This window comes from Setaria italica, chromosome V, assembly GCF_000263155.2.
Source record: "Setaria italica strain Yugu1 chromosome V, Setaria_italica_v2.0, whole genome shotgun sequence".
Classification (NCBI taxonomy): Eukaryota; Viridiplantae; Streptophyta; class Magnoliopsida; order Poales; family Poaceae; genus Setaria; species Setaria italica.
This window is the reverse complement of record NC_028454.1, coordinates 2370203-2389934: the sequence shown is the minus strand read 5'-3', so window position 1 is coordinate 2389934 and position 19732 is coordinate 2370203. Positions and strand designations below refer to the sequence as shown.

The following is a 19732-nucleotide window of genomic DNA, read 5'->3' as shown; positions in this document are numbered from 1 at the left end:
GCCTCACGAGGTGGTACTAATAGATCCCTCCCAAAGCGGGCGGCAGCGCCTGCCTGCGCGCGTTCCTCTTCAGTGGGCCGTGTATTCGGAATAAGGCGAGCCCAAGGACCTGAGCTTGGCCCACTAGCATACTACTTGCTTTTCCCTTTTCTTTTTTGTTTGTGCATTTATGTATCGGTATATTTCTAAGGTGCAGATGAATTCCTCAGCCACAAAGAAAAAAAATTTCTTCAGTTGAATACAGAAATTTTTCCCCCTTAATTTGAGCCCCTTATACTCTTCTAAAATGAATTTGTGCATCGTCTGAAAATCTGCGATTTTAAAATTAAGTCCTCATCCGCACAAACCAATACTACGAATACGAATCCAATCAACTACACTAGCCTATCTTTGTCCCGTCCCCCAACAGCAATCGGTAACAATATTGCGCTACAGATCATGTAAAGTTTTTAATGTGAGGGAACAGAAATGTGTATGAGTTGACCATACGGTATTACGGTGATTAGATAAAAAAAGATAAAATGTGCCCTCGCAGAAACAGACTATACGCATCCACAAGAATCGACACCAAACTGCAAGAAGAATATGGCAATGGTGCATCCGTGCATGTAAGAATAAAGGCAGCAGCCTCGACTTCAACTGGCTTTTATTTTGCATCGGAAACGAACGAATCTATTAGTGTATCATCTCTCCCGAATTAGCTGTGATATATACGAACTATACAAAGAGCTTGAACCTAATATCCTCTACTTGAAATTTGCAAGGATGTAGTTCTTAATCTGCTTCTTTTTCCTATATTCATTCATCCGGGCATAAGAGTTCTACAACCATAATAACCCTATAACATGTACAACTAATCCTATGGGTGTACTTTTCTCCATGAGGGGGGAAACTAATGGAAAACTTGTGGGGATGTATAATACTCGCTTTCACTGAAGAACGGTCTCAAGTCCTCTTGGCACATGAACTCCAAAGGGAAGGAAACGATATGACCTCGAACGGCCTGCAACTGCTCCATAGGGTCAGCATCTGCTAGGTCTCTATCTTGCTTAGTTTCTTGCTTCTCTAGGGCAACACCCAAGTCGATGGTCGTATGGCCGATCTTCTCCTTCCGATGAGCAAAGCTTTGCCGAAATTGGTACCTGCAGGATGTTGATCGACCAGTGAGCATAACGTTTCTTCCGAAATGGAAGAAAAACTGGGAGACAGATTCCACATGCCTAACCTAGAATGGATGTGATCGTTGGGAACACATGAGAATACTTGTTGGTAGATCATGGTGTTCACCTGCCATGTATCAATTTGTTCAGTTTGAGGGAATAAAAAAAAAGTAAAAGTGCTCAGGACATAGCAATACTAATGAATATAAAAGACAATAGAAAATTATCAGCTGATGAAATCACGACATGCATTGGACAGGTGCATTACCAGAATAGTCATACTCAAATTGTCTCAATTAGTTCAAAAAAGGTTTGTCGCTCGTCAAGTTTAAAAATAGTGCCTCAAGGTACCATATTCCCACTACACTCACCTTGGCAGTGGCCATCCAGATGTTTTTGTACGCTGAATCATCCACAGGATCCATAATGCAACTAACCTGAGAGAGAATGCAAATTTGTTGGAATTGAATTCATAAAGAGCCTCCATACTGTATATGCATCATGCAACACTACCATGTCTGTCAAAACTCAAAAGCATATGCAACGTCCTTCAGGACAAGAAGCTGTGCTGAAAGAGGTCTTAAGGGTTAGAATTGATTCAGTTGGATGTGTTCAAATGGGTAGAGGGGAGAAATGCATCGCTAGGGTTGGGTTTGTTCTGATTCCCTGCTGATCTTCTCTGTTTCTACCCCTTCAATGTGCTGTACCTCTGTGATGGTTCTTCAAGTTGCCCGTCTTACTTCTTTACCCTGTTTGCACCAGTGTACATGATGTAGAAAGAAGAGTGTAGAAAGGCTACGGGGCAGCATAGCTCAGTCCATGTAGTGCAAATACAGCATATTGTTGATTTTTGCATTGAAACTGTAGATGGACTTTAGGGTTTGGGGTAGTGATGAATTTGACATGCTTCAAACATCAAACTAGGCGGGTGTTAAGCCAGATGTGATAAGGAATCAGAATATATGACACATTTTGTGTGACTATCTGGGTAAAGCTACATTGGCATTCCACGACTTAGCATCACAAAATTATACAAACAACTTGAGAAAACACCAAAAAATCAAACAAGTTGACAAGAAACTATAAATTGTTCTTTCTCTCCCACTGCATATGCATTTATTGTAATTCTCAACTCAAACTATCAGTTGGTAGTTAAAGCCTAAATGAAATATATAATCCAAACCTCTCCTGGAAGAAGACCAAGGTGTTCCGCCCATAGAGAAAGTCGTAGGCTGAGGGAGAACTTCCCAGCTTCCCAAGGTTTTCCATCCATTAGAGAACTGACAACCTCTTTATCTTCAATAATCATGCCAATCTAAAAGAATAGTAAAAATGCATCATGGTGTCAATAGCAGGAGCTGGAGAAGATTACTGAAGTAGCCCACCTAAGTGCAGTAGATCATGAAAGAAAACACTCTTCAATAGCAAAATTTCTATAATTAAAGCTCAACAGTTACTGTCTGTATGAAATTTAAGCATATAAATTGTAAAACCTCTAGGTGCATTCCTCTATTGGCCAGATAATTATAAGAGTAGTGACCCCCAAAAAAGATAATTTTATCAGATAAGAATGCAATTATACAGAAGTTGTAATTCAGAAAATTATACCTCAGAATCTCTTGATCCAAGCAAGCTTCTATCATTTATGTTAGCTGAGCCAATTAATGTCATGCGATCGTCTATAATCATCAATTTACTGTGCACATATATCTGCAAAATTCAGATTGTTAGCAAAAGAATGAAAGCAAAGTACAGAGATCAACCCTAAAGCCATGACCAGTACTACACAGAAAACTTCGAAAAAGAAAATACTTTACCTGATTGGTGACCAAAGGACCACCATTACCAAGCCTGCCATGTGCTCTAAGTCCATAAAATGAGATATAATCATGTGCCTTTGAGCCAACCACATCATATAAATTCTTAAGTATTGAATTAGGCCCTCTACAAATAGTCCGGTATTGCCAATGCATAATTGCCCTCACGGATGCAGCTCCACCGTCATCAATGCCACCCTGAAACAAACTATGTAACTACCCAGCCACCATGAAGCACCAAACCATGTGTAATTGGTACTTTACATTACCTGAAAACCAGGTAGAAGTGGTATTACAATAATAACCCGGAAACATTTTTTCTCCTTCTCTGCTCTAAGTATACGCCTGTACAATGCTTCTAATACACGATTTTTAATCGTATCATCTCCTGAAAGACCTGATATGAAAAACTGATTCTGCAAAGGCCATCAGAAAGAAATGTATTTACAAGGAATGTCAGTCTATGCTGTAATTACATGCATACAGAAATTTCAAGTCTCAATTGATTCTCAAACATATGAGTGCGACTAGTTCCAAATAGCAAGTATTACATTGAAACATTAATATTTTGACTTAGAACTGCAAAACTGAAAAAAAAGCTTACCTCGATGTAAACAAAATGTTCTGCCTTTTCAATGAGAGAAAAATAGGCATTGTGGATGCTTCCTTCAATTTCAGTTGTTCCTGCTGACCATGGGCCAACACTTCTAACCACCTAAATAAAAGAAAATTTTAATTGGTTAGATATATGTGGTAACAGTCAAATATAACTTTCATTATTACTTGGTATGAAAGCAAGCTAATAGGACAAAATACAATCTCTGATTCACTTCAGTCCAATTTGAGACTAGGACAATAGATTCAACCTGATTCTAACAAATGCAGCATGCAATAATTGAGACAAGGGTTTACTACAACCAGGAACTAACAAATGCCTATGGTCTATGGATACTTTTTTTGTTGGGCTGGAATCACTAAGGATACTTCAACGACTTTGGCAAGCGAGAAGTGCAAACGAAACCGAAAGATGCTCCATTATACAACGCATGCACATGCTACTTCAATTGTTTTAAAAACTCGAAATCTGTTACCTTTCATAAAAAAAACTCCGAATCTTTTCGCATGATCAAAACTATATGTAATAAAACACAGGCACGTGGTCTCAGATTTTCCATTAAGGTGTTATAGAATTCATCGTGAGATTGTACTTTGAGACAAAAAAAAAATGCAACAAACACGGGCAAAGGCATGTCCAGGCAAGCCTGCTTATCTGCTAGTAAAGGAAGCAATGTTGCTTTCAGCTTCAATTTTGACAAACATGACATTGTCTTGTAACTAGGGTTTTCTTATGCATATCTATTCTCTGAGAAATGATTCAAGTTTTTCGTTGAATCACCATGCTCAGGGTTACATGTGCAACAATGAATAGCTCTAAATTATATGAGGTATGACACAAAGTTATGGGCAGCTGAATCAGTAAACAATCGTATACCATTAAGCAAAAATATAGCATGAAAACACTGTTTAATCACCAGCACATGGAACTGACTAACCTGGCAACGACATGCCGCTCGGGGACCAACTTCTCCAACATCAAGCACAGAGGAAACTTGGTCTCCCCGTTCTTGTGTCTCCCACCACTCCTTATCTATGTTCTGCGTATCTGGTTTTGAGGTGTCATAGTGTTTAGACACTGAAACCTCAGGGGAACCGACATTGTCCACAAATCCTTTCATCTGTAAATCTTGTAAAGAAAGATCTAGTTTGGCCTTTCGGTTGGGCAGTGGCTGGTTCCGTTTGGTTTTATTTGCGTGATCTGAAAGACCATTGTTGATATTCATACCATTCAGTCCAAAATCTCCATTTGGAAATGCATGGTGATCAGGCTCATGCGGCAAAAGCAACGGAATGTCCTGACACGATGCTGGTGTTGTCAAGGAGTTTAACCTATTAAATTTAACATCCATGCCGTGGTTCTGTTTACTCTCTGTTTCCCCATTTGTTTCTTTGCTTGTACCCATGTAATGAGGAATTACCATGTGATGATGAGGCATTAATAATGGAATTGCTTGCTCATTTGGTGCTTTATTCCTCTGCAATAAGTGACATTGTCAAGTTCAGCAATGATACAAATGAAAAATAGACCTAAAGCAAGTAAACTGACCTTTGCATAGTTCCATCTCTGAACAAAATGCCTTGCTACATCTCTACATGCTGGACCATAAAGTGCACACTGAACATCATGCCAAGGCATGCGAGGATATTTAGTACGATCAAGCTCATCTTTCATTGTATCCTCCCAAGAATTTGGCTCATATTCCCTTACAAAAGGTTAAAAAACCACAACAATAAGATATACAAGCTAAAGAGTTTACATGAAGCATGTGCATGTATGAAATATGAGAAAAAGTCTGAACAAGAAAACTACCTAGGATTGTAGTAATCCTTTCCTGGCCATGTTGAAGGGGGAAAATCTGCAACTTTATGCTCAGGAGAATCGTAACGACCAAAGCACAAATCAAGGCCTCCAATATAGCATACTTGATTATCAACGACAACGATTTTTTCATGGTGAGACCTTCAAGTCATAGCAAAGAGTGAACTGTAAGAATTTAATTAAGTGCTATTAACAGAGAAAATAAATAAATAAATAAGAAGTTTCTATTGTACCATAAATATATGCCAGTCGAGAAATGATCAGGGTAGCGCAGAACTTTAACATTCTCATGAATGTTAAGTAGCCTCCGTTTACTGTACATGCTGTTAATTTTCAATGCAAGAGAAACTTCCTTGTACAAAAGAATGTAAATCTGCAGAACAAATTCACATTTGTTAGTTATTTGACTTACAGTTGATATAACTAATTACTGTGATATTAAGCATCTAGACTAATTGTAGGATGTTATTCAGAGAAAATGATTCATGATAAGTAAACTGTGTTCAGTTTCTAGTTGAGCAATGAAACATATAAACACTTAAGATAACTGTGCACTTGGGAGCATAAATGGGAATACTAGACTACTAGAGTAGACAAAGGTATCTGATTAGGCAGGCTAATAGTAGAAACATTTACTCAGTTATACCCTAGGCATTCCAATATACATAAAATATGCTCAGTCATGATGCTGCTAGGTTTTCAATCCAGAGCAACCATTGTGAGATAAGCTCGTTGAGCACATAGTGGGGAATTTTAGATAGATTTTTTTAGTCTGACTACACATCTTGTCCTAGTAGATACAAATACTGTCATAAGGGAGAGAGCATGCAACTGACATGCCATACAGTAGATAACTTTTTTCCCCTCGAATACGTAGGAGAGCTGTGCATCATTTCATTAAAGTAGAAAGAAAACTGTACAAGGCCAGAGCCTTTCAAAACATTGCAACATTCATGCCTCTGATTTAAGAAACAACCTGACTGGCATACAGTAGAACTCCCTCCGTTTTGCAATGTATGCCCACGACCTCAGGAGTATCAGTTTCACATTGCCATTCCACAATGTATAACAGGTTGGATTCATGTTTCAAGGGTCAGGCACCTAATTATATGTTGATTTTTTTGCTCCTTCTGCGTCGATCTTCAGTTTCCTTGGTCTGTGGCAATCGTGGCATGGGCTTACATTGCGAAACGGAGCAGTAGTTTATTTAGCACGCGGTACTACAACTAATCCTAAAATGCTTAACAGTAGCATGCCTGGCACCGACTCATTAGAATCTTGGCTATAGAAAATACAGGTTATATGTTTGAATTGGTTTTAGACCTTAAACACCCAAAAAAAACTCGTTCCCTTAAATTAGGATAAAACTTTAATAAATGCAAGCTCCTCCAAAATTGAGATAATGCAACGATCAACAGAAGTCATCCAAAGGAAAATAATTAAAAAACGTTTTCAAGTCAAACAATGTTTTCGTTAAATGAAATCCTAACTGATTAACAGCTAGTCTGTATTACTAACCCTCACAGAAAAAATGCAGTTTTGTAAAACCAATCACGAGCTCATATTCGAACAAGATGTTAACAGTTTATCTTATTTTATGATAATTGAATACCTGTACACCTTGCTTCGCCCTTGATTCCAGAAGAATATCAAGCCTAGAGGATCCGTGGAAGTGAAAAGGGCGTCTAAGATACAATTCTGGGCACAGCCACCAGTCAGTTATAAATATCTGCATTCAGTATTTCATTGTCTTCAAGACATGGAGATGAATTCAAATAGCGGAAATATTCTCACTTCATTAAGTACACTAACCTCTGATTTGGCTTCCTCAATGGAAGAAGCAATAGCATCAAATGCAGCACGCCCATCTATGAACCATTGTACCACACTACCATCTTCAGTCAGGCCCCTAGGTGGTGCAAATGAACCAAAACGGTGAGGGTGACACCAGCCCTCTGGGGGCCGTCGAGCAGCATTTATTGCAGTAACCCAATCTTTCACCTTAGCTGAACTTCTTGTTCTCAACTTTATTGACCGCCCCCCAGAAGATACCTTCCACATGCAACAGTATTTAGAAAATTATAACAAAACACCATGTTGCTTGCTCAGATAAATCAAGGCCAGTACGAGCTTGTGGTAATATTTGTCATCTTTCTTTTTTAGAACATAAATGCATGGCAAGAAATATTTTCTTATGACACAAATTGGGGCAAGTTATTTGCAATATGGATGGTAAAAATCCCTGTGGAGGTGGCAGTCTGCCCCGTTTAGGGCGGGGCCGGATCTGTTTTTCCCCCGCGGGGCTTACAGGGCAGGGCCGTGTCCAGGTTTTCCTCCTTGGACCTCCATGGGGCTCCAAATTTACTCATCGCACTTCTGGCCCATCTACATATATGCAGCCCAACAGCCCATTAATTAAGTCATATATAACCTAGACCCTCCTGAAACTGTAGTCCTATCCATTCACTGGTTCACCCCCATGGGCAGCTGACACAGTCACTCACTTAGCCTGTCCACACCTATGCACCATGGATACACCCAGGAAGGTGCATTTTGTGTATCTGATGCGTATCCAATATTGATACACGTTGGGTACGTGGCTGATAAGTACCCTTGCCTTATCTGAAAAATAAAGGAGAATAAATATGGATACTTGGGCCAGTACGTATTGGCCTAATTGGATATGGCCTGGTGTGCACATCAGCCCACTCACCCCATATCAGCCATATTGCTCTAACCGCAGCACAGACGCACGTTTCAATTACAAAGGATGATAACTTGCTTACAAGTATATACGTTAAATGTAGCCAAAATCCTTCATACTAACTGATAACATATTATTATCAATAAACTTTTAAGTAACAATGATAGGGATATGCTGGCTGAATTGTCATGAAAGTAAAAAAAAAAGCAAGACTTACAATAGTACGATTAATTATTAGTCTAAAACATTTGGCAACATATACTGCAAGACAGTTTTTTATACTAGATAAAATGCAGTATCCCTTTCAGACAAGGTATGACTTCAACAATAGTGGACTTCCGCATCTGTTGTAGTGCTTAATAAAACATTGATCAAGTTACACCTTGTCGCTTTGAGCGGCAAGACTTATTAATTGTCTGTCTTGTTTACTGTAGAAAACAAATAATCAAACTTTGTTGAAGTTGTAACGGCAGCTTAGGTACAAATGTCTCGAACCATCCAAGTTCTCCATACAATTAGACTTTACTTAGACAAGCCACCTCCTAGTCCTACCTGAAACTCATCCCCATGGAGAACTGACACTTCGAATGTAAGCAACTAACCCAAACTAGCGAGAAGGTAATATGTTAGGCTAAAGAACCCATTTAGTTGTTTGGTAGGAGCAATAAGGTGATAAGTCCTCTGGGCTCTGGGGAGACACTGACAATATTGCTTATTTGGTTGGAGTGATATGTCAAGCTTTTAGACTAAACAATTCGTAAATAGAAAAGAAATACCTCAAATCCAAAATGCAATGGATTGCGTTCTTTTATCTCATTTGCTAGAGTGGTTTGGCCTTCTCCATTTCTATCAGTGCAAGGTGACACATCAAAGATGACTATGTCCAAAAGCTTAGGATCAAATGGATCTTGGAGTAAAGCCAAGAATCCTGGCTTCAGTACAGCCCAAACCTATCAAGCAGTGATCAATTTAACAGTTCATATATATAAGTCAGCATCATGTTAGTAAAACAAAATAAAATCATCAGATATTCTCAGTACCTTTTGCCAGTTACTGCTGCAAAAATTAAAACAGAAGGATGAACAGCATCTCCCTTTACTGCCCATCTCAATTTTTGGCAAGTGCCTTACTGTAACGTAATCTTCCTTTAGCTTAGGCCCATACTCAGGCAGAAATGATAACAATGAAACTTCCAGAAATTTGCAAACCTGCGTTTTCATAGATGTTATGGCCTAAAAGAAAATAAGCAACAGGATGATCCTTCTAATTGATACATGCACAATGTTTTGGCGATATTTAAACTTCTATATCAAAACTAGCATGATGTTTTGTACCAGAAGGCTTCAGTTACCTCTCTTGAGTTGACAATATCCAAGTTTCCCAGAAAATGGTTCAAGTATTCTTGCATGGCAGCCTTTGCACGATCAGAAATTGATTGCTGACGACCAAGTGCTGGTCGAATAACAGGCAATACAGCACTTGAAGGAACATTTCTGCAACAACAGTTTAAGTATACATGTGAATATGCAAGGGAAGCCAGAGCTCTAAAGTATGCATAAGATATCATTGCTAAAGTTTTATTTCTCTCTTAGTTCAATATAAGGTGAACATTGTTAATAAGGCCACAAAGTTACCTATTTTTGATAGAGTGTTCATCATGTTGTGAAGGAACATGCACATCATCAGCTTCATCATCATCATGTACAACTGGCATATGCTCCCCGATTCCCAAATTTTGAAGCCATTCTTTGACCTTGAATTAAAAAAAAAGATTAGTTTAATTATTCATGATTGAAAATGAAGTTTTCACACAAAACAATGATATCGTGCCAAGTAGAATTGATAGTAAAAGAAGGATATTATCAGGCTGATCAGCAAAAGCCCTCATTTAGAAGGTACACTTTGCATTGCATGCATGGCTACATCATTAGAAGGCATACTAAACAGCTTGTAAAGAATCTGTATTTGTTGGCCCAAGCAAGTGAAATGATAGAAAACATAGTGAAATCCAAACATAACCAGAAGCCAATCTTAAATGGTTACGATTGAATAATTTTGCCAAGAAAAAGGTGCGTGAGTTCTTCCATTATGACAGGTATTTGTAATGTGCAGTATTTAATGCTTAACCAGAAAGGACGAGTATATTCAAGTACCGCTCAAAACAGTAACAAAGATTATGCAACCAACCTGTTCCTGTTTCTCATGGAATTCTTCAAGGAACACACGTCTCTTCAACGCAAAGTGCAGATATAGCACTTGTGAGGCCTTCTTATATAGAAGCCACCTAAACTGATAGAAGAACTAGTGAACATTATTTCATGGATTCAGAGTTCATATTTTGGGAATTGACTCGATCCCAAAACCGGCACAAAGGGATATATTGAATGCTGCTTCAGAAAAATTGCACAATGGTACATCAATTTTGTTCCTTGCTTTATTGGCCCACAAACCAGCATCTCAATGCACATTCCGTTCTGTCTCCACTCAACTACTTAACCCAGTCATATACCAACATTGCACTGAATGGCACAGACATTCCCCACCAAATTACAGCCTAATATATTACCAAAAAAACGAAAAGCTAACCTCCTTTGACAGCAAAACAGTTAAAAAAAAGCTGCCAGAAATTCCATGATAAGCATATACCCCTTCTGTTTCTCAGCGGCCAAACAAAAAGCACCGAATCTAAGAAATATTAACTACGGTTGTGGTTTCATTTTAATGAAACTCAGGTCTCCCTTTTCTCCAAAAAAATATTTATTAAGTATTAAATGATACACAATGACCAGTCAACCACTCAATCCGAAAAATGTATTAAACTGAACTCATGCAATCATTGAGTCACTCACTGGCACTGTTGCAATCCCCAGCACATAAACGTTGTTATGAATAAAGGAACAATAATTCAATACTTAAGAATCCAAGCACCAGAAAAGCTATCTTTACAAAAAAAAGTATAATAAATACTAAGAAAAAACTTCCACATTACCATCCACATCAGAGCAGCACGAATTCAACCACAAGCTACTACTAACAGACCCTCCGAACCGAAGGAGAACTCAGTTCCCGACAACCAAAAAGGGGAATAACCGAACCTTCCAAGATCATCTAGGAAAATGTAGTCGGAGAAACAAATCACCGAAACGCCCAATTCACGCAACGATTCTAAAGTCTACATGCGCGCGTCTGAGCCAAGGCAGCGCGGCGGATCACGCATTCACGAACAAACGAACCCGGAGCAGGGAAGAGGAAGAGGAGGAGGCGGCGGCGCCCGCGGACGGACCTGCTTGTAGTGGACCTCGATGGTGTAGGACAGCAGCATGGGCGTGATGTCCCCGGCGTCGGGTCGGGACACCCCGACGATCCTGGCCCGCGGCAGCTCGTCGAACACCCGCGCCGACTCCGGCAGCCGGAACGACGCCGACGAAGCCCCGGCGGCGGCCATCCACTCCGGCTCGGGCGGCTCCGGCGGCATCCTCATGTACCTGTGCCCCCCGTGCTCCTCCTCCTCCTCGCCGGTCATAGATTCCCCGCAGGGATTTATACGGATTGTCTGGCTTCGAAGTGCGGTTTGGGGAAGGAAAGGGGGCGAGCGCGCCGATCGATGGCCACCGGTAGGTGCACGGGGCACGGCGGCGTGGAAGGAAGGAAGGGGAGAGGGGGTGTGCCTTCCAAATTTGGGCCGCTTTTGGCTTTTCGCCACCCTTTTCTTGATCGAATTTCTTCTTCCTGATCTGGGTTTCTGGTTTTTGGGTACTTTAGATGGCAAGCTAGGTTCGTGACTCCGGTACTAGGGACTGCGTAGGCTGACAGATGGACGTGTTTGCCCCCGCATGATTTGGAGGGCCGTGTGGGCCACGTGGTGTGACGTGGCAAGTGTTATGGGCCACATAGTTGCGCCCCCAACGACGTGTACTGCTGCTAGGCACGCAGCTCCCATGCGTGTTGGATGACACGCCTCGAAAGGACGGAATTACGGTTTCGCCGAGCCCCGGTGGCGATAACGACCGGAATTTTTTTCCCTACATTTCCAGCCGAAGAAGGAAGCAAAATTATTTGTCTTGGATAAGACACGAAGAGAGATGGCAAGCTTTGTTTATTAGCGTGCCACATCAATTATCGTCATGTGAATACACCACATTTCTCACTTCCAATGTTTTTCACAGTTTAATCCAGGAACAATTTTATTGAATAATGATATATCTGCTCCTTTAATTCGGGTTGCTCTTGAACACAAATTTCCTTCTTTCTTTTTTACCTCGTACATTTCTAAAAAAAGCGCCCGTTTCAAATCGAGTCTAGCAACGGCTAGCAAAGGGGAGTGATGGAACCGGTTGGTCCCAGGGTAAAATACATTGGCCCACGGCAATATTGCAAAGGCGAGTGATGGAACCGGTTGGTCCCAAGGTAAAATATATTGGCCCACGGTAATGTTGCAGATAGCCCACTATAGTTTCACTATAGCTTTGCCGCGAAGATATTGCAAATATTACCACTAGTGCCCTCCGCTATAGTGTGAAATAACCCACTAAATTTAACAGCCTAGCGCCGCTAACACCATTATGATTGTGCTATGAACTTATATACTTGTGATTTATGAATTATGAGTTATGATTTGTTTATGCTCACACCCATGCTTGCATGTACTTATGAAGTATGAGCTGAAATTTATGAAATTAATAATGTTTAGGTCTAAATTTTGCTAGTTTTTTGCATACTCTAAAGGCCGCTTATAGCTTTTTCAGGAGCACTCCGCTAAATTCTATAGCTCACGAATTGAAACATTGGCCGGGCGACAAGGTTATTACGGTCACAAGGCAACTGTAAACAGAAAATTCAAATTTCCATTCGTCTTTATTTAATCAGCCTGAAAGTGACTTCAGGTTCTTAAGGACGAGGGAAGTTGAGAATGAAAAGACAAGTTTAATTTAAGCGCTCGATTACGATATTAATGACATTGACAGATGGGATTTTGCGGGGCATCGGGTGGAGGAGTGCACGAATATGCGGAATTTGGTGCTGAGATCATTCCTTGGAAGATACCACGATCTGACGCAAGTTGCAGGGCTGCGGCTCCGGCAAATGATTTGGCACACCAAACGCACGCTTGATTAGAGGATTTTGGATTTACGTGAAGAGGAACGAAAAATGTCTGTCCTGCACCAATTGCTTCTCGATTGGCTTTGCCGCTTTGGTTTGAAGAGCCAATTATTGCTAGCCTGCTATTTTTTTTTAAAATGGAATAGTTTTCGACCTCTACAACCGTACACGAAGTTTTCATTTAATTCTTAGCTTTCAAGCTAATCACGAATAAGAAAGAAATGATAGGAGTAAATTAAAAGTAAAGTCTATTGTTGTTTCTCCATCCATTATTAGTAAAGATATCCAAAATGACCATTTCCAACGCCTTACTTGCCAAACGGACGGTCTTACTTGTATCCTCATGCTGCAACAGAGACCAATATCATAGTCAATACGCTCCCCTTTCAAAGACCAAATCATTACGCGTACAGTAGATCGCCCGTATAACAGTCGCTACCCCAACAAAAATCAATCTTTTATCTTTTTTAGTTATGCTTGTTAACCAATTTCCAAGCATAGAAAATATTGATTTTGGTGGAGTTAACTCAGTAGCTATATTAACAACTCTTCAAATAATTTTGGCATGATGACAATCAAAGAAGAGATGCTTAATTGTTTCATTTTGATCACAACCCAAACCAATTCCTCTTAGCTAAGTTATCCTTTGTTAAAATAACACCTTGTTGGAGATACCAAAGGTAAATCTTTATTTTAAGAGGAATCTTCAGCTTCCATATAAATTTATTATGGAAGGGACTATCCTGGTTTATGAGATATTGATACGTAGAAGTAAAATTACCATGTCTATGCAGCTCCTAGGTAAAATTGTCTCTCCCATCAGAAAGCTGGTAGTTGGCTATTTTTGCTATAAGGTTATGCCAGATAGTCAATTTATCTCCAACGAGCCCTTCTAAAAGATATGTTCAGTGGCATTTGATTCATGACATTTGCGACTGTAGTATGGGATAGTAGGCTATATTATACAGAATGAGAAAATGCTCTTTGAGTGGTTTAGAGCATATCCAAATGTCCTCCCAAAATCTAGTTTGTGAACCATCTTTTATCTTGAAGGTTCCACAGCCAAAAAAAGTCCTCTCTAACCTTTAGCAAACCTTTCCAAAAATGTGAGTCTTTAATTTTAACCTAAGAGAGACAATTTCAACTTAGATATTTATTTCTAAGTAAATTTTGCCACGTGCCATCCTCATTCAACAAGTTAAATAACCATTTGCTGAGTAAGCATTTATTTTTTATCCAAAGGTCTACTATTCCAAGACACCCTTGTCTTTAGGTCGGCACAAGATCTCCTATTTAGCTAAGCAATATTTTTGTTTATTATTATTTCCTTGCCAGAAGAATCTAGACCGGTAGAAATTTAATCTTTTTAGGACTCCTTTTGGAATTTCAAAGAAGGACATCATGAACATAGGGAGGCTGCTTAAGATTGCTAGCCTGCTATTCATAATTTAACTTACGAGACCATTCTGAAATTGAGGTGATTTGGGATACACAAACGTCCAATGTCAGTTTAGGGTTGAAGTGCTACTCTTATACAAGTTTTACTTAAGACGTATTGTCGGTGCGAAATCTGGCCGACTAGTAAATATTGTAGTTTTGCCATGCGTTAGATCGGATATGGCCTAGCACACAATGACACATGATGTATACTGGTTCGGGCAACGGGCCCTATGTCCAGTCGGGGTCGGTCGGTCGACTATATTCCTGAGCCTAGGTACTCAAAGTTTGCAGTGGCGGTACAAATGAGAGTGGGATGAGAGGGAGTGTCCGAGACCTGGTCGTGCTCTGGTCCGAGTGGGAGAGAGTGACTGGGAGCTCAGACGTGCGCTATGTGTTCGAGAGTGTGGAGTATGCGGGAGTGATAAAGCCTGAGAGAGCGCCCCCTATTCAGATGGGGAGGGTCCGTCCCCTTTTATAGTACAAGGGGACGACCTTACAAGTTAGAGAGGGACAGAGAGTGTGTGTGGGCGCTACCTAGTCTTGTCGAGGCCCACGTCATTGGGTACGGTATGGTCGCCATCCTTGGTCCCTGTTTATTTCGTCAGGCCACTCCGTTGTGGCGGGTAGGTTACGGCGGCACTGTGCGGGGCGTGTGCAGGACGTGGTGCGGTATGGTTCCTCGTACGGTAGTTGACCTGGACGCTTCCTCTTATGCATTCCACCTGCTCCCTAGGCCCTCACCGAGCTAACATCCCCAATCAATTGTCCCAGTCAGCCCCAGCCGTGCTGGTCAGGGGAGGGATGTGGTCGGTACGGCGCATCCCCGGTCGGGGGAACTCGATCGGGGTCAAACTATGGTCCTACCCCCGACTGGACCCTTCTATTTGGGGGCGCTAACCAGGCCTCCCGGTCGGAGGAGTTGGTCGCTGGCTGGATCTGGGTCTCGGCTGGTGATGTGTTGCTGGGCTAGCCCTGGTGCGCGTCACCGCCATGCCTCTTGTTGGGCCAAGTGCAGCGGGAAGGTGGTCTCATTGGGCACTCCAAGTCTATGGACCCGTCAGGAGCCCTCGAGCCCCTTTGGGGCTTTTTTGAAGCTGTGAAGGGGCTGTTGGGTTTTGATCGATAGGTTGTTGCTCTTTTTAGCTCAACGAAGGCTTCCATCATTATATGTTTCTTGTGCCCATTGCGCCATAGAGGCAGATTGTTGTTGGGACTCTTGGCTTTCTCCCCTTTGTCTGCCACGTCGCGTGGGGTAGCCGAGTAGGATCGGGCATCTAGACCCCGATCAAGTACAGGCGCCCAGCCCCCGAGGGGATGACTGGCAAAGGCCACGGAGGCGCGCCAGGTTGACTCAGGCGCCCAGCCCCCAAGGAGGTCTGGCGTGGGCCGCGGAGGTGCGTTGAGTAGGCATAGGTTCCCAGTTCCTGAGGAGGGGACTTGTTGGTAGTCCGTCTTCCACCGGGTTCGCGCGAGCAGACCCAGTGGGTCTAGCCATCGAGCCTGCGGTCGACTGGGGAGTCAGTCGGAGGCTGAGCACTTAGGTACTCTTTTCTGGGACCGCATACTCTTGTGTCCGCATCGGTCGGTATGAGGTGGTCCCTGTTGCGAGTCGGGGTACTTGCCTGTATGTGTTCCGACCGCGACCTATGTCGTCGGTCATGTTCCCGAGTTGGGATCTGGCAGTCGAGCCCCTAAGCTCCGTTGAGCTCGGTCGGTCAGTCGCGTTTTTCATGAATCACCCCGTCCGCGGTTTCTGCAACCAGAGGGGTTGAGCTAACATCACTTGCCTCGATGGCTCGAGTGACGCGCTCGGTGAGCTCGCTAACGGGCATGTCTAAGTGGAATCCGGGTCCATCGTTCGTAACGGGGTCAGCATAGCCCTCATGTGGCATTCCACTGCTCCTTAACCAGTCTCCCGGCAGATGCTCGAGCCGTTCCGGAGACCGACTCGGGTGGCCCGTTGGCCTCCCCTCGATGGAGATTTTGTGGGAATGCCTCGAGGTCAGGATCAAACGAGAAGGTCGAGATGTCCCTATCCGCTTCTGAGCGGCTCGGGCGAAGGCCGCAGGGCTCATCTGCATTTTCTCCCCTGGCTCTATTTGACGCGAGGCGGCCTCAAGCCCTTCGCGGGCCGGCCTTCGAACCCCGGTTGGTCGCGGCTCATTTCGAATGAGCGGTTATTGCTTTGTGAAGCGACGCAAAGCAATTGTAATGCAATGATTGTATGTATGGGATGAATGTATGAATGCATGAATGAATGCATGCATGCATGAGATGGATGGATGGATGAATGAATGCTCTTGCACTGAGAAAGTAAAACGGGAGGTCAGTAAAGTTACCTTGGTCGGATTTCTAGGCATCGCCCCATCTGCGGTTTCTGCAACCGGAGGGATTAAGCTGACGTTGCTTACCTTGATGGTTCGAGTGATAGGCTCGGGGGACCCTTAACGGGCGTGTCCGAATAGAATCCGGATCCATTGTTCGTGACAGGGTCAGCATGGACTGCGTGTGGCATTCCACTATTTCTTACCTGTCTCCCGTTAGATGCCTGAGTCGTCCGATCGACTCGAGTGGCGCAGGTGGTGGTTGCTGATGTGCTCGGGTCGGGCCCGAGCACCAGCGTGCCTGCCATCCAACTCACGGAGATCCTGGACGAGGTTCGGGCACTCATCTCCGAAGGCGTGTTCTACGGGAAGTCGGGGGTGCTGACGTCGGTGGTGACCCACCACCCCACCCTGACTTCGTGGCCATTTGCGGAGGGTATGGCGACGGGTGGAACGCGAGCGAGATCCAGGCGCTGGGGGAGAGCTTGGTGCCTCACGCGCAAGTGGTCGCCGAGCATACCACTGCGCAGTAGGTGATGGGGGCTCGCCGCTCGGTGGAGGCTGTAGGTGTGAGCCAGGGAGGCGTCGTCCAGCTTGTCGAAATGACGAAGACTGGGTTGGAGCCGAGTGTTGCCCCGACCATAACTGAGCCGAGCGTCGTCCCGATCGTGATCGAGGCGCCTTCGTCTTCGCCAGCCGCACCGCCATCCGACCTGACCGGGGGTCAGCAGTAGGATTTGCATAGGAGTAGTTAGTTCTTTGTACATAAATGAATTTGCGGGGGACTGTGAGCCCCCGAGTGAAAAATTTTAAGTTTTTTGTAATCGTGATGGGAGCTGGTCCCGCTCGTTCTTGTTTTTACCCTTAAGCAACTTTCTCTTTTCACCCTTTTCCTTTTGAACCTGCCCATTAATCGTAGGCTGCAACCTTAAGAACCCGGGCATGACCCACGAGGCTCAGCTGCTCGTAACCGTAGTCATGATGGGGTTTGATTGATCCGCAAGCTAGAGCGTAAGTTACTTGGGGTAGCTTAGAGGACGGGATACCCTTGCGTTCGGGCGCACCCTTTCATTTGGGCAAAGTGCGTGATTACGCAAAAGTAAAGAGGGGGTGGTGCCACACTCCCGTGGAGCCCCCGAGCAACCCAGGCCGAGAGTGCTCGGATTGGGGTGCTGTAGGAGTAAGTGTCGAATGGAAAAGGACTGGTAACGAACCGAGTTAGGGAAAGAAACAACATAACTGCTCAATGTTCCATGTGTTGGTGAGGATGTTGCTATTGTCGTCCTTCAGTCGGTAGGCGCATGGTCGAATCACCTCGGCCACTGTGTATGGTCCTTCTTGTTCTTCTTGCCTCTCTGTGTGGAGGGGCCTTCATCTCAATCTTCACGCTTGGCTTTGTCCTTGTCCCGACCACCCCTAAAAACCGCCCCAACTGCCTCCTCGCTGGAGGCGTGGTTCGTGGCGATGTCAAGTAGGTCGCTAGTGGACCGGGGCTTGACGCAACCGAGCTTGTGGACCAAGGATTTGCAAGTCGTCCCAGAGAGGAACGTGCTAACAATGTCTGCGTCGACGATGTCAGGGAGGAAGTTGCATTGCCTCAAAAATCTGTGGATGTATCCCGCAGGGACTTGTTGGGATCCTATTTGCAACTCTTGAGGTCCCAGGAGTTCCCAGGGCAGAAGTAGGTCCCCTGGAAGTTCTCTATGAAGAACTTCTTGAGGTTCGCTCAATCGTGAATGCTGTTGGGCGGAAGGAATTCAAGCCAAGCTCGAATGAACTCCCCTACACAGATGGAAAGGTACTGGATGAGGAAGTAATCATCATCTGTGCCGCCAGCTCGGTAGGCGAGCCGGAAATCTTCCAACGATACACCGGGATTCGTCTCCCCAGTGTACTTGACAATGTTGGTGGGTGGTCGAAAGTGCTGGAGGAATGGCGCTTCCTGGATGCGGCGACCAAAAGCCCGTGGTCCCGGGCCGTTCGGGCTAGGACTCTTGTCGCCGTACCGGTCGCTTAGTCGGCCACCACGCCTAGGGTGCACCTCCTCAAGTTCCTCGTTGAACCGGTCCTGGCCCGCGCCACCCGCGCTTGCCGCCATTTGGTGGACGTCGGTGTCGTACTGAGCCAAGTGTTGCGCGTGGATGACGCTGCATGCATCACGGTTCGGTCCAAGCCACTGACGCACGTGCTGGTGATGTGGAGCTCGTGCCGGGTCAGGCTGCGGCATGGCCGCAGTACTCCGCCCTGCACGATACTGCTGCGGGGGTGACCGGAAGGAGCGATTCGGCTGGTGCAGCCCTGGCGGTCTCTACCAGTGCCCGGAGGTTCCGGTGGATTGCCTACTCCTACGGCTCGGCAGGCTCGAGGAGGCTACGGGAAGCATCGCTACGGCGGCGATGTTCTGACCTGCCTGAGCAAACTGTTGGGGGTCCCCCCCCCCCAACTAGGATTTTGCGTTGAACCTGGCAGGCGTGGCCTCGAGCGTCGCTTGCCGGGTTGCACGCGTGCGGCTCGGAGCATGCCGATGGACACGCCGGCGCGGGTGGCTGCTGGGCCTGCCGCCGTTGATGCGGTTCGTCGCCATGCGCCTGTGCCTAGGCCTCTGCATGGTGGTCCAACGGGGTGAGAGCCCTCTAAGACTCCACCACCTTCGGTGGCTGTCCCGGGGCGTCCGCCATGGCGCATTCCTGGGACAGAGGATGGCTGGACACCATGATGTCACCGATGCTGAAGTTGTCTCTCTCTATCTC

The 19732-nt window shown here is 44.3% G+C and overlaps 1 protein-coding gene across 2 annotated transcripts; it reads right to left on the bottom strand.

Moving 5' to 3' along the window:
• Positions 1–609: 609 nt before the first annotated feature.
• On the bottom strand, positions 610–11900 carry LOC101783531 (phospholipase D zeta 1). 2 transcript variants are annotated; one of them, XM_004967470.3, is made up of 20 exons: positions 11402–11897; positions 10306–10407; positions 9753–9871; positions 9470–9611; positions 9159–9326; positions 8895–9068; positions 7227–7466; positions 7027–7143; positions 5648–5787; positions 5406–5555; positions 5142–5298; positions 4531–5070; positions 3582–3692; positions 3247–3393; positions 2978–3175; positions 2769–2870; positions 2344–2475; positions 1532–1597; positions 1226–1287; positions 610–1142 (listed from the first exon to the last, which is right to left on the bottom strand). In XM_004967470.3, the coding sequence occupies exons 1-20, from the start codon at positions 11639–11641 to the stop codon at positions 893–895; spliced, it is 3357 nt and encodes a 1118-aa protein (XP_004967527.1). In that variant the 5' UTR covers positions 11642–11897; the 3' UTR covers positions 610–892. The 2 variants fall into 2 exon arrangements, with proteins under 2 accessions (XP_004967527.1, XP_022682930.1); XM_022827195.1 differs by lacking the exons at positions 610–1142; positions 1226–1287; positions 1532–1597 and adding an exon at positions 1604–1909 and having other exon boundaries at positions 11402–11900.
• Between the last annotated feature and the right edge of the window lie 7832 nt (positions 11901–19732).